The 15,720-nt window shown below is 41.9% G+C and overlaps 2 protein-coding genes across 2 annotated transcripts; both read right to left on the reverse strand.

The window, feature by feature from the left end:
- Positions 1-1,377: 1,377 nt before the first annotated feature.
- On the reverse strand, positions 1,378-5,771 carry LOC311259445 (C-X-C chemokine receptor type 3-like). Its single transcript, XM_084356589.1, has 3 exons — positions 5,257-5,771; positions 4,240-4,593; positions 1,378-3,945 (listed from the first exon to the last, which is right to left on the reverse strand). Exons 1-3 carry the CDS (start codon positions 5,257-5,259, stop codon positions 3,226-3,228), a joined length of 1,077 nt encoding a protein of 358 aa, XP_084212715.1. The 5' UTR covers positions 5,260-5,771; the 3' UTR covers positions 1,378-3,225.
- Positions 5,772-9,353: 3,582 nt separating this feature from the next.
- Positions 9,354-13,541, reverse strand: cxcr3.2 (chemokine (C-X-C motif) receptor 3, tandem duplicate 2). Its single transcript, XM_084357266.1, has 3 exons — positions 13,279-13,541; positions 12,351-12,426; positions 9,354-12,048 (listed from the first exon to the last, which is right to left on the reverse strand). The coding sequence occupies exons 2-3, from the start codon at positions 12,384-12,386 to the stop codon at positions 10,948-10,950; spliced, it is 1,137 nt and encodes a 378-aa protein (XP_084213392.1). The 5' UTR covers positions 12,387-12,426; positions 13,279-13,541; the 3' UTR covers positions 9,354-10,947.
- Positions 13,542-15,720: the final 2,179 nt, after the last annotated feature.

The following is a 15,720-nucleotide window of genomic DNA, read 5'->3' on the forward strand; positions in this document are numbered from 1 at the left end:
TACTGCAACAGGGTTAAAAGGACAATTTAAAGGACCCCATCGCCAGAATTAATGATGACATTGTACATTTCTGCCAACCAAGGATATGTTTTCAATTCATGTGGTGATGCTGTGCTTAAAGTCTGGTTAAGGTACAAAAAACACTTGGTAAGGATAAGAAAAAGATCACTTTTTGTCATCCAAACATGAAAATTAGGTCATTATCTTGTCTCCCCCATGTCTGGAACGTCTGGTGAAGTTTCACGGTCCACAAATCATTTCTGGAGCTTCACGGCAAAACAGTGTTGCAGCATTCTCCTAAACAACTGAAGTAGATGGGGACTTGTTCTAAAATGTAAAAAAAACAAAAAACAAAAAACAAAACGCAGAAAGGAAAACATAAAATGGCTCCAGACAGCCCTGATATCCCAATTTGACTTGAAAAAAGACTTTATTTACACCCTTGATGCATGATAGAGCAGCTGCAGTGAAGATTTCGGCTTGAAAATGGGAGCAAACATTGTCTTGTCAAATTAATTTGAGATCTCGGGGCTTCCAGAGACTTGGATGACACTGGACAAGCCGTAAAGAGTCATATTGTGTTTCTTTTTACTTTACTTTTTTAACATTTTAAAAGAAATCCCGATCTACGCCAGCTGTTTAGGATATGCTTCATTGCTGTTTTGCTGTGATGCTCCAGAAATGTTTTGTGAACTAGGAAACTTCACCTGACATTCCATCGGCATGGGTCTGAGTAGATAAGGACTGAATTTTCTTTTTTTGGCTAACTTATCCTTTAAAATACCCGAATTTGGTGCCACAAAGACGGCTGGAAAATGTACAATGGTTGCTAAACTCACCCAGTTTTGATTGTGGTTTCTAAATGGTCAGCATGAAGTTAGCTGATATACAAGGAACAACCTACAAATTCATCAGTGGTTTGCAGAAACTTACAGTTACAACTGCGTTCCTTTAAAGGGCAATTCTGATATTTCTTATGCTGTAAGTGTCTTAACATTTTCCTGTTTGTAGGCAAAAACAAACAGTCCTGCCAGGAGGCTTCAGAGAGAATGATGTGTGAGGCGTCACCATTTTTTTAAATACCTAGAAAGTTCTTGGTTTGAGGTTAGTGAGAAAAGCTGTTCCATAGAAATCTGTTCATCTGTATTATATAAGTCTGTCTTTCCTGTTTACAAAAGCCTGATTGCACTCCCACCAGCTCCAAAATGTAAATGTCCGTGTAATGCAGCTTCGGCTGTTCGCAAGGAGCCAGTCAAGATGCCATGGCTGGAGTTTATCTCATGCACCTATTATGTGTTTCTCTTACTGTATAATCCCCTGTAGCAATTTGAGCTTGATTCTCCTTTATTTTCTGTAAAGCAAGGGACACGGTCATAAAAGTACACACTGTACACACTGTAATGAACATTGTGCCTCAGATGTCACGTGAAATCTCAGAATTCGTTCAAATTTTAGCAGAAGTGAGATGACGCAACATCCATTTCTATTCTCTCTTCTCTTTCTGCGTGTATAATGCACGAGACGTTTTGATATATTAACTTTATTTTTCATGTAATGTACTTATCCGATGATATATAGTTGAGATAAGGTGATTACACACAGGATCAAAAACTACAAACCCACATGTAGCAGTTTCAGTGGAAATATCTGACATCTTTTTGACAGGAAATCGAAACAAAGTGACAAAAAGCTGCCGCACATCCTCAGACATGCGGTTTTGGCAGATGATAATTCATGTGACAGGCAAACATTTGACAAGAGCAGGGTGGAGGGGGTGATAAGGCGATCATCCCACAAACAGCGTCATTTCAGCAACAACCAGTTGACCTTACACAGCTTCTTCACGAGGCAGCAGCTCTACTGGCTCAGTCACTGCGAATGGCGGAAAAACCGAGCGACAGGTTCACAAACTCTCCCACAGCTCTTCTTAGTTCACAGCTCGGTCAGAGGAAATAACTCTTCTATTTAATGCAACACATACGTCTAACTATGACCAGTAGTGCTATAAAGGTGACATGTTGATGCTGCTACATTCAACCAACCTTTTTCAGTTTAGACCACATTTTTCAACAGTCTTCAGCTCTGTACGAACTTCAACACCATTCTAGTTTAGGGGAAAGAGGAAGCAAAAGAAGTGGCCTGACAGGAGGGAGACAGTTTCCTTCTTGTGTGAAATTACTGTACATGGAGTTATTAAAATATTTGTGAAAGGAAACTTTGCATTTTTTTGTGCTTATGATAATTAAACCAGGTATGTCTGGCAGGCCACAACCTGCACGGCAGCTTGGAGGGGAAACCACAGGATTAATGCTCAGCACAAAATGAGATTGTGAATGTGATCGGTCAGATAGATTTTATCTTCTCTAACTCCTCTTGTTTCCTCCATCTGCCACCTACACTCTTCTTTCCTGTCTTTGCACAAAGCAGGCCACTGTTCTCTCGTCACCAAACAAACAGACAGAGAAGGCAGCAGCAACAGAGCGCTTTTTTTCCGCCCTCTTCCTCCTCCTCTGTCTTGCACACTGTCACCTGACTGATGACATCACCGCCCATTTGTGTCATCCTGTGTCATATACAGTCCACGCAGCCATGTTGCAACAATGAATTGAGAAAGAAAGAAAGAAAAAAAGGCCGTGGGATTCGCCGACAGGACATTCCCTCACTTGACTGTGGTCACAAGGGACATCCACTGTGCAATCGTGGAATTCACACTGCCTCTCCTGCCTAAAGATAACTTGACAAATCAAAAGTGAAAGCTTGTGATATGTTATTAGCCATGAAGTTATGCAGTGTGTTAATGGAAGAAGGCAAAGTAACAGCTTATATTTCTTGACATTACAAACATTATGCCATGAGCTTTATGATGGTTGTGGAACAGCTTCAGCTTCATATAAAAATAACAGTTTGATTTAAATAAAATAATAACACACAATTAAAAAAAATGTTTACACTTGAATAAAAACTGATTTGGAGTGACAAGCTAAAAGTGTGCTACAGTGATTACAAAATAAAAGTACAACACGATGTCACCATGACGTGGCTCTGAAACCTTCACATTTTAGTGCAATGTGACAGAGTCATTCATTCATAAATATCTATTTCTATTATTAGATAGAACTTAGTCCTTTACCCCTCGAACTCATGACATGACCTCACACTGAATTTCCCTCAGCGGTTGGGACATTACTGAGGTCACTTCTGAGTCACAGGAGGTCATTTTTGTTATCAGCACTGAGATGACTGCACCTGATGGTCAACAGTCATCGGCTCGCTCTCTCCCACCTCATGATTTTGGTCAGGCAGGACTTCCTCACCCACACCCAACTCCCACAGTGAGCCCGCAGACTTGGCTGGAGCACGCCTCAGCAGGCCCAAAATCCGTTTCCTGAAGTTTTGGCACAGGCCGAGGTAAAGCAGAGGCCTGAGGCAGGCATGAACGCAGCCAAGCACAGATGTGACCATCAGAGCTGTCCTCAGGGAACTTTCAGAAGTTCCATCATCAGTTTCCTTTGAGCTGCGCTTGACTGTGTCCACAATGAGTGTGATGTTGTATGGCATCCAGCAGAGGAAGAAGACCCCCACCAGGGGGAGGATGACCATGATGGCCCTCTGCTTCTGGAGGCCTTTAGAGCTGCGCTGCAGGCGTAGCAGTATAAAGGAGCAGCAGATGATGAGGGCGGCTGCAGGCAGCAGGAAGCCCAGCGTGTGGTGGCCCAGGCGTGACACAAGGTGTTTATGAACACACATTTTCTCATGATCTTTTTTGCCCACAGTGAAAATCGAGTCAGCGATGGAGAGGATCAGGGAGCCGAGCCAGACCAGAAAGCAGCTGATATGAGCTAACCTGGGCCTCTTCTGGGAGTACAGCTGGGTGGCGTGGATGACGGACAGGTAGCAATCCAGGCTGATGCAAACCAGCATAAACATGCCACAGTAGAAGTTGATCTGCGAAAAAGAAAAGGAAAGCTGTGATCTAGTGTAAGACAAGGAATCTCAGGCCGTCTTCATGACAGTTTCACTTCTGCCCTACTCTGACCCCCTCCTTTTGCCTTTTCCCAGAAATGCAGAGACGCCTAGAGAAATGTGGATTTAGGATGTGGATGACCCTTCCAAGAATCTTGATTAAGCAGGAACAAATGGCCTTCAGCCAAACACAATCTCTCCAAAAACAACTTTCTCACGTCTTGACTGAGAGGACCACCCTTTCCCTGCCTGTTCTAAACACCATTCAGTACTTACATTAAAAACAGCTCCACTAATTTTGCACAGAAAATCGTTGAAACACCATTCACAGCGTTGATCTGCCTGTGCAGCCCAGATGGGCAGCGTCACCAGCAGCAGCAGGACGTCTGCGACACTCAGGTGGAGGATGAAGGTGTCTGACATACTCCAGGATCGCCTGTTCTGAGCCAGAACGGCCAGGAGCAGTCCATTCCCCAGCACACCTATAACCATCAGCACCGAGTACAGAACCGGCATCAACACCGCTGCGGTGGCTCGTGGCTCAAAGTCATCTTTATACACATAGTCCTCATCGTAGTCGATGGTTCCATTTTCGCGGAATATTCCATCGAGGTCCACTTCCATGCTCATCTACCGTGGAGACAAAAACACAGTGAGAGATGAGAAATGCTGTAGCTCCTCAGACTCTGGATGCACCAGCTTATATAGAGTCCTCTCTGGGTGAAGTCTTGAAAATCTCCCTTTGGAAAGCCCAGCTGAGGCTTTATCAACACATCACACATAACTCACATGCTCTAATGTCACTGGGTGAGGCAACAGTGGAGTAGGTTGAAACGGAAAGCACAGTTCCCCTTGGCCATCCTCACACACACACACACACACACACACACACACACACACACACACCTCCTTCCCACACACTCACACATACTTAAAAAAAATTAAACCATTTTTAGCTCGGTGTCTGCGAATTATTATCACTTTTACTGTTGGCTGTGCAAGTCATGTAACGAAACCACAAGTGCTGGAAGGTGTAAAGATAAGGCTCATTTGTAAAGAGAGTGCGCACATAAACATGAAACATGGGCCTATCGCAGGATCTGTATAGAAGAAGGAAACAGAAAGGGAGAAACTTATAATTATACTGCAACAATGGCTTTAACTGCAATTACGCAGCAAGTGTCTAGGTTATTACACTGTTATGACAGCCAAAATAAAGGCTTATATAACAGCCAAAATAAAGGTTTTTATAAGACAAAGACACCTACAACACTGAGAGGTTTGCACACTTACCATGAAGGGCTTCAGCTGCAGATTTAGAGGACAATATGCGCCCGGTGCGCGCGCTGTACACCGATGATACTAAATTAGCACAAACAGCGACCTGCACTTCACACCGGGGTCAACAACTTCGGACGAGTCACTACCGCCTCTGCTGTTTAAGGAGGCAGGACGGACGATCCTCTGCAGCCGTCGAGCGCCTCTCCAAGTCCGGCCGAAACACGCACACAAACTTTCTCCAGGTTTGCGCGCAAACTTTAAACATCGCCGAAGCTCAGCTGAAAGCCGGATGGCATGTTTAAATGGGCTCACGGGCTGAGGGTGAATCCGCAAAAACAAAAACCGCCCGGGCAGCAGAGGAATCTGAGAAACAGACGAGGGAAGAAGCTGCGCGTCACCAGATGGAAGTTTTCACAACACGGACGCATCCGCGCTCAGACTGTAATCTATTACATGTACAGAGTGGACTCGCGCGCACTTTAATGTCTTCTCCACTGGACTGTTGTGGTTCACCAAATGTCAATCCTTCTCGCACGTTGTCATTTGTGCAAAATCTGCCAGCTCAGACGAAAAACCGCGTCGCCCGATCGATGGTTTTTCAAAATAAAATGCGTCGTAAGCGTCACTGCAGCGTCTAGAATTACAAAGCCAAGGAAAAGAGGTTGAAACATAGACAGCGACTTTAAGTTTATGGTGAAAAGTGTAAGATATGATAATAAATGCACCTTCTGTCTGACATTAGGCATAATTGCGGGAAATAGTTGCTTTATTTTGAAAAACGAATTGCCCAACTTCCGCCTCCCCTCCTGACTTGACGCTGCTGTGTTCACACAGGGCTGGAGACAAAGCAGGCGAGTAAAACGCTGCGCATGGAGGCACTCTCCACTAGATGGAGCTGTTGTGTTTGTGTGTCCAAACTGAACAATAGAAGGAACCAGAGGCCTGCTCCGGCCTGCAGGTTGTCAAGATACTCACCCTGTTGATACATTTCACGTTTGTTTAACTTTCATTTTGGACCATTTTGTCTCCGTATCAATGCAAGTTGCACACATTTTGGCAAATGTGTTTTTACTTTTGAATTTCAACCTCCAACCGCTAAAACTGTTGTACATATTATGAACCATTAAAACACTTTTTTTCATCGCACTGTCATTACAGCATACAATCACGCTGTTATCAGGCTTTCATTCTGTGGTCCTGGACGAGTTTTTGTAATGTCTTTACTATTTTTCACTAGATAGGGTAATTTACCTGTATGTTGCCCCATAGGTCAAATACATGCAATTTCCCTTGTGTCCTATAGGGGGCTTTGCCTCATTATAAAACTTAAAAGGTGCAGTCTGTAGTTTTGGTGAAGAAATGTTAATCGGAAGAGAAATATCTTCATTGACAGTTAACAAACTGACCTCAAAGTACACCACAGTTTCATGCTGTTTTACTTTGTTTATATTTGGCGGACCCTGCCACCTTTCTAGCTTCAAACAGTGTTCTGAGGACCTTATTTTCCTCTGGAGGAGCCTTATTATTCACTTATGGAAAAAACACTTTAAGAAAATTGTATTGTTACCTCATTAATATTGTCAATATAAAAATTCTTAGTTAGAATTTCTTAGTGCCCCTTAAAGGTCCAATTTGTATGGTAGCTGATTTTTTAGTCCCATTCGCAACTTGTCCCATACTGACGCTCTGGGTTGATGGCTGGGTGTCAGTATTTGACAAGTTGGGATTGAGACCTAACCGTCAACTATCTTATAAATCGGGGGCCATATTCCTAAAGATTCTGAGAATCCTCTCAGAGAGCTCCTAACTTAACCTAAAAATTCCTAGCAAGGAGTCTTAGCTCAGGAGTGATTCCAGAACATTCAGAGAACTGAGCAAGGAATGGACAGAAACTCCTATCTTAGTGAGGAGGTGTGGTTGACCCCGTTGCTAGGTATGAGTCATCATTTCAAAAGCTGTGATTGGTTGATCCCAAAAGCTAGATAAAAAATATACTTTTGGTGATGGGCAAAGGATGGACCCTCAAATCGATAAACTTAATCATAGAATCTAATCTTATGAAGACTGTGTAATTGTAAATAATAATTCAGATAAAAGAAAATATCTTAAATGAATAGTAAGCTATACTTTAAAATTATCCTACAAAATGTGTGAAAACTTAGGCCCACTTGCACAGTATTCACATAGTGATAGTTATATTTATTTGCTTATATTAATTGCCATGCTGGTAATTTTTGCACTGTCAACATTTCAACTCAATTTGGTATTAACGAGGGTAAAATGGCTCAGCTTTCATCAATGTCTGTGATTGCTGACCGGCCTATAAGAAGCAGTGTTGGTTGGCTTTCATTTCGGGTGGTATTGCATTGTGGCGTTGGGTTGGAGATGTAAGCGCATCTCTAATGAGATCAACCACAGACATGATTCCTGCACGATCCAATCTGTAGCGTTTCATTAATTCACTGTCATCCAGTGTTTGGAGAATATCTCTCCTGCCTCTTCCGTCTGCCATTTTGTCCTCTGCTTAGGGAACTCTGCCGCTTAAAAGTCCTCTTCCCTGCTCTTAACAGATCTCACTTTAGGAGCTCTCTTAAGAGTTAGGATTATTTAGGAATAGTTTTTATCTTTACAAGGATCTACTCTTCACCTGAAATTCTAAGAAAACATCATGATTCTAAGAATTTTCTTAGTATTTGGCCACTAGGAGCAACTCTTTGCACTAAGAATCTTTATATGGCCCCGGACCTTTAAGTAGGACTTTGAATGTATCGCTTGTAATGCAATATATTTAGATTATTGTACGTCTCAGAAAAAAAGCTCAGGGTGTAGTTGGGTTTCTATTTTAGAAACAACTGCTGTTTATGTTTTTGAGCAAGAAAAACATTAATTCAAGCACCATTTTTTATCAGTTATTGAATGTGCTGACGTTTTATACTGGTAAATGCATGCAGATTAATCTTCTTTGAACATGTTGGATTCAGTGTATCATGCTGAATTGCAGTTTGTCTGTGACTCAGGTTTTTACACACATCGCTGCAGCTTGTATGAGGAAGTCGGTTGTTTTTCTATGACGATCATATTCATCATAATAATTCAATGGAACATTGGTACATTTTTCTTAAGAAGGCCATGTTGCATGAGCTGCCTGCTTATCTGTGATCTCCTGACCCCTAAAACCACCAGCGGAGACAACCATCAGTCATGCGAAGAAATTATGCATGTTGTTTCTAGTGAAAGTGCTTTTGAGGTTTTTGCACATTCGTTGATACAGAAACATGTTAAACTTTATTACTTACTACGTATGGAATATAATAAAAAATAGACTTCAAGACTATTTGAACACTGAATGCACATATCCTGTTACTGAACACTGATAAATTCATTGTCTTGATGTAATTTGCTGATTGTTTCAAGTCACTTTTTCCACTATGTGAAACTTTTTATGCTGCTGTCTTGGTCAGGACTCTGTTGTAAAAGATATTCTGAATCTCAGTGGGAATATTCTGGAAAAAAAAGGCTAAATAAAAAGAAAACAAAAATAATCTATAACTTCTTTGACCACTGCTTCTTCTGTTCTAGATCCTTTCATTTGACAAATGGATTCAGGGCAGATTGAATATTTTAATAAAAAACAAAACAAAACACACGATCAGTTTAAAAAGAAAGAAAAAAGATATATTGTTCTTCAGTCCTGGTATTTGGGTCCCTCTGCCCTGCATGTTTTAGATGTGTCACTGCCCCATCACACCTGATTTAAATGATCAGCTCTTCATCAAGCTCATTTGAATCAGGTTTGTTTAGGCAGAGAAACAGCTTGACATGCAGGGAGGTAGGGTTGGGTATGTTTACACCGCAGTATCACTAGCAAGATCTGACCTGAATACTCCAACTGACTGTGGTCTTTGGTTTTGAATTTCCTTCAAACATGAACGATAGCATGTCGCCTTTCCAGTATAACACTGTCAGTTTGTAGCTCCAGACTAAACTTCCCTTGCATCATGAGATTGCATTAATGTGGCAGCTGCATGTTGTGCTGGATGAAAACATTAGTGAGAACTTGAGATGTTGATGAATTTATAAACACGACACCATATTTTTACTCGAAAATATTTATTATTAAAAAAAAGATTTGGTTTTACACAATATTAAATGAGACATGCTCTCTTATTTCCTGTTTTACTGCACACAGTTCACTTTCAAAGCACGCGGCTCATAGAACAGCTGCAAATGGATCATGAAAGAAAGACAGGCAAAATGAGAAATTCAACATGTACAGCTTTTCAACATATATACACATATTTTCATTGTTTTCATAAGGAGAAACTTGTTCTTACTACAAATTATCTGGGTTTAGATTATAATTTGCTGAGAGTCAGGATGTAAGATAAGGGTCTGGCTGGATACCAACGCCTACATCTTAGCTGCTGAACAAGCTTTTCTGGAAATATGAAGAAATCTACGTTTCACAAGATTTGACCTAAAGACACAAGAAGCAATGTGTTTTCACAAAAAGGGTAATGATGGCATCAGCATGCGGTGTTCTGGTGCACCACCACCATCCACTTAAGGACTTTATTACAGTTAAAAGAAACAACAATAAAACAATGAGTTAGAAGCTGCAGCACCAACATTAATATTTAAAAGCACCAGTGGTTAAATACATCACAGATAGAAACATCTTCCTGCTGAGAACATTTTGTCTAGGGATGCACGATATGGATTTTTTCAACTGATACTGATAAAATAACCGATAATATCACATTTTTGGATATTAATAGGAATTTGTGCGCAAAAGTGTATGATTTAATATTCCATAGCTCTGTGAATATTTGTTATGTTAAAACTGTTCAAACTGAACCCTTGTGGAACAGGTCCTGCAAACTGCAGTTGTGGTGTCTTATGAAACCGTAAAAATACGTCCACACCTGTGACAACATGTTTGGCTCTGGCGTCTACACTCAGACTCACAGACTTTGAGGCTCCTTCCTGGCAAGTCTGCTAGGGTTGAGGGCTGTCCCCCTGTCGAACCATCAGGTGCATGAGGGCTCCCTCGCAGACATTTGCAGCCCTCTATAGCCACTTTCTGTAAATCTGCATTTCTGCAGGGAATTACCCACCGTTCACAGCGTTGTAATGTTAAACATAGGGTTACCATGGGCTACCAGGGGAAGCCCAGATGATGGCGCTCTTGAGTATCTGAATATATTTTTAGAATTTCCTCCTGGAAGTGATGCTCAAAAAAGTAAAAAGCTTTTGAAACATTAAAACTTCTTCCCTGAAACCTGTGACTGAAGAGGTTCGATTAGTGTATACATTGCGTATGTATAAGCAATATGCTTGTATATATTGGCCTGTATTTATTTAAAATGTTTATTATTACATATTTTAAAATGCAAAAATAAAAGAGTTAAGGCCTTTCTACACAGGTGCAGCAGTTTTACGGCATGAGTGCGACCATAGCTTGGGCTTCTTCTTCCTCTTCTGTATTTATCCAACTTTAAAGGTGAATACCGCCACCTACTGTATTGGAGTGTATAGATGCAGCTTTAATTAATTTTACTGATATCGATGAATAGCACATAATGTAAATTTCCCAATCGTGCATCCCTAGTTTAGTCTTAATTAAACTGAACTTATACATATATTTTTTAGGCCTTTCTTTCACACATTTCTTCCTCTTCATTCCCGTCTCTCTGAACAGTTTCACACCATGACAGAATAGGACGTGTTCTCGCTCTCTGCAGAGCTGAAGGATCCTGTGGATTTCCTGAGCCTCCTCCTGCTCCACCCCTCCCTCGCCAGCATTCCCCTCTGTCCCAGCAGCCCCTTGCACATTCTGGCCAGCTCCCTCCTGAACTTCACCCCGACAAAGCCGTACAGCACTGGGTTCAGGGCGCAGTGTGACAGCCCCAGGCTCTCAGTGATCACATGCCCGATGTCCACCACACGGCCAAACTGGCAGCCTCCAGTCACCACGCCAAGCTTTTCCAGACTATCTGCCAGCTGGAAGCCGTTGAACGGCGCCCAGCAGATGACAAACACGGACACTAAGGAGACGATGAGGCGGAGAGACTTGCGCTTTTGGCGACGAGTGGCATTGCAGAGAGACCTGAAGATGCGGATGTAGCAGTAGAGCATGACCAGCAGGGGGAGCACAAAACCCAGAATCACACTGACGAGCTGCAGCCCCACCAGCCACTGTGTGGAGTTCTCAGTGAACCACACCTGGCACAGGTGCGCCGAATGATGGCCTATAGTGTCCGGCTTCACTACCTGTTTGAATGTAATGTCCACCACGCTCAGGCCAAGGCAGCACACCCAGATGAGGGCGCACGCAACCTGGGCATGGCAGGTTTTGCGCTTCCAGCTGGAGCTGACGGCGTGAACGATGGCCAGGTATCGGTCGAAGCTGATGCAGGCCAGGAACAGGATACCACTGTAGCGGTTCAGGGAGAAGAGGGCACCGGAGAGCTTGCAAACAGCCAGGCCGAACACCCACTCGTGAGCCCACTGCACGGCGAACAGAGGCAGGGTGAAGGCCAGCAGGAGGTCAGAGATGGCCAGGTGAAGGAGGAAGGTGTCCGTCAGGGAGAAGGCGCAGGCTCCTCCGCTCTGTGAGTTTCGGTAGCGTCGGATCACACAAAGCACCAACACGTTGCCCACGACGGCCAGGACGAACACCAGGCTGTACACAACTGGAGAGTACATCTGTGCAAAACTGTAGACGTCCTCCTGCAAGCATGGTTTTGCATGAATCTTACTCGTGTCAGGGGGGGAGGTGTAATTGTCATAGTCTTCAAAGAGCTAGTGACAAGAGAGATGGGTTATTTTTTTTAAAAAGTTTATTTTACAGCATTCACATACTCTGTAATATGGAAACCACTCATTGACTGTATCATCTACTGGAGCTTCAGTTACAGCAGATTTTAGACAGGAAGGTTGTAAAATTTGCAAAACACTATATACCATGTGTTATTCTATTTGATCAGATAACAGTTGAGTAAATCTAAATATCTGTTACAGGGATGTTTTCTTTCTGCTCATGTTATAGAACACAATGTGCAAAGAAAGAAGTCTCAGTCAGGGTTGTAAGAATATCCACTCACCCAGTAATCATCCATGGTTGGGGTCACTTGATCCATTCTTGTTTTTCAATCAAGGAGGCAGCAGAACACCTGAAACCTTCCAACAGTCAAGACAGCACACTCGTGAACACATGAAAGATGCTCCTCACAGACCCACATATGCCACACTCCTCCAGATGAAAGAAAGAAGAAGTTATATTTTCAGGAACTGAATCCGTGCAGATTATAGACCGCTGCAAACAGAGCTATAGTGGGAACAGATGACTGTCAGGGAAATTGTGACATTTTTTAAAAAACGTGGTTGCAGGCACCTATGAAGCTACGTCAGACAGACAGACAGACAGACAGTGAGACAGTGCATGACTGGATTGCTCTATATGGAAACATATTCTATTTTTCTATCGTCTGGATTATGCATCCACATCTACACCAGATCCAAGTTAACTTTTATCCAAAGTTTTTTTTCTTTTTCTTTTAAATATCATGACATCAAAAGGGAACAGCACTTTATGGGAATCAACTTTCAAAACAACTCCACACAAACAGAGAAGTGAAAGTGCTTGGTTGACAGGAATCTCGCATTTTCTCCACTATGATGTTCTTTATTTTCTTGCTTTGACACATTAAGCATTAAACCCAGACTCTGTTGTAGGAACTTGTGGAAAACTTTCAGTAACATTTAAATTATTTATTTTTTTATTAAATTTTTTTTTTTTTTTTTTTTACAAATCTCTGAATGTCAAAATATAAAACTGTTTAAGAAAAAAAGGTACTACAAAATACTTGTTTCTGTTTTTTATTTTATTTAATTTTATTCTTTAACTCCAGCACCTTTGCAAAGCTTTATTCAAGTTGAGCTCTTTTAATGCACAGATGCCGAATGAAACAAATTAGATCACAATAATAAAAAAAATCTAGTTTCACTGTAAATCAAAAGAAGAACACTTACTTGCTCTCTGAGAGTCTTGTAAAGATGATAGGGTGCAAACCAATGTGCCGATGAAGGATGTCCTGAACACTATATGTGAGCACAGCAGGAAATGAAATCACTTTTTCATCTATGTGGTTTCAGACTCTTTGGGGCCAATAGATACATACATATACAGCCCAACGTTGGAGAAACTCTGGCTAAAACAATGGAGAAATACTTGTTAAACTCTTGTCTATATTTGACCCTGCTTGACCCAATGTGACAGACAACTTGTGAGACTGTCTTGTTTGCTGAATTTGTAATTTGCACGTACTTACAGAAGCAAGATTGTAAAAAGTCTGTATAAGGAGATGAGACACATAAGGGCATGTACTATGACAACTTGTCATCTGGCACTGGGTGTGACTTTTGTATCCAGAGTTATAAAAGACTGTGATTAACATAATTCTGCGGAGATCTGCAGAAACAGCCTTACAACCTGTAACTGTGTACGATTCTCCCCTAGCTGCAAGTAAAAGATATTTTATCAAATGTAACTCTCTCTGGTGTTTCTTTCTCTCTGAAGGTCTCTCTAAAGAAAGACTCTATGTAACAGCATAGATTTTTCTGACATTTCTTGGTCCTTCGAGCCGTATCCCAAAGAGACCAGTCCTGTTCTGGATGACAACTTCCTGAGCCGAATACTGTGCACAGGTCGCTGAAAAGACTCGGCGGCGAGCAAAAGTCCTCCATCTGAAATTGATGCAAACAGAGGCCGGGAAAGGAGACTGATTCCAGAACGGGACTGGGTGACGGGATCGCGAACTGTTTCCAGAGACCGAGAGGCACCAAAAAGAGTGAGTATCAGCAGGGCTGATAAAAGCGCGACTGGGTCACGGTAAGACCATAAATGATAAATAGCTGAAACTGGGTTTCACATTTATTAAAGGATTCAGGGAATCCACAAGATAGGTCTTAATGAAAAGGTTAAAACCGGATTTTAATGAGCAAAATAGAGGTTGCGCGAACCTACAATACTTCCGAGCAGGGAAGACAATACTTCCGAGTAGGGAAGACAATACTTCCGCGCAGGGAAGACAAAAGTACGTACAATACTTCCGAGCAGGGAAGACAATACTTCCGAGCAGGGAAGACAAAAGTACGTACAATACTTCCGAGCAGGGAAGACAATACTTCCGAGCAGGGAAGACAAAAGTACGTACAATACTTCCGAGCAGGGAAGACAATACTTCCGAGTAGGGAAGACAATACTTTCGAGCAGGAAAGTAAAAGTGTGAATGGGTGCACAGTAAAATTGAAAATTATTGCCTGAACATTGCAACAAATATGATCAAAAGCAAAAAAATAATGCAAGGAAACAGAAAAAGTTAGGACTAAGTAGAGGGACTAAGGACTAGTTATAGTCTGAATGCATTGAAGTACGAAAGGGCACTTAGGAGAGTGTTGAAAACTGATAAGAAAGAGAAATTGGAGTCATGCTACAGGTCAAGGACAGGTTTTAGGGCCTGACAATAATGATTTTGTCACTAGGAGGACAGAATTGCAGGAGAGAATAAGAACAAAATATACTTTGACGGCTGATTGGACTGTCATAGGGAGAACCAGAAAGAGAGATGATGAAACCTTTGAGACATTTGCTCAGAGAATGAAAGGAGTGTTTGATGCACATATATATATATAATAGTAGATTGACTCCTCCCGACCCGCCAGTTGATAATACAGCTTATTGGTAGCAACTGAAGAATGTCACCCACCAAAATAGTAAGGAGGAGATCAAGCACTTTGTGCAAAAACACATGGTAAATGGTTTCAGTACTGCTACAATGGCAGAGTATGAGGATTATGCCATACACGCTGAAAGACAGGCACAGAATAAGAAGAAAGAAAAAAATAAAAATACACTTACATTAGTGGTAGAAGACGACACAGTGTATTACACAAACGAGAGCAGAGAAGGATATAACTGTAGAGGGAAAGGGGGTTACAGAGGAGGATTCAGAGGCCGAGGACATAGGCCAAGAGACAGAGATATTTGTTATGTATGTGGGATGTCAGGACACTGGGCACGAGATTGCCCTGAAAGGAAAGGTAGATTAGGACCGCAAAATCAAGCATGACCATCGCGGTTGGAACCCCTGACCCTGGTCAAAGCCAAGAGGTTCAAGGTTCAAGGTTCAAGGTTCGTTTTATTTTACAAATCATTTTAAAATACAAAATACAATTTCAAGAGCAGGCTATGAGAATAGAAGAGAGAAGTGAAGAAGAGGAAGTGTTATGATTAGATACAGCATTTGCATGTTTAGAGAGCAAGCCAGAGGTTGTATTAAATGTAGCAGGCAGAATGATCAGCTTCTTGTGTGACACAGGAGCAACAAAAACAGTTCTCAGGCCAAGTTGTGCTCCATTTTTGAAGCCTTTAAGACAGAACATTTTTGTTGAAGCAGCTAATGGTAGCTCTTA

The sequence above is a fragment of the Pagrus pagrus genome, assembly GCF_965226575.1.
Source record: "Pagrus pagrus genome assembly, chromosome: 7".
NCBI classification, from domain to species: Eukaryota; Metazoa; Chordata; class Actinopteri; order Spariformes; family Sparidae; genus Pagrus; species Pagrus pagrus.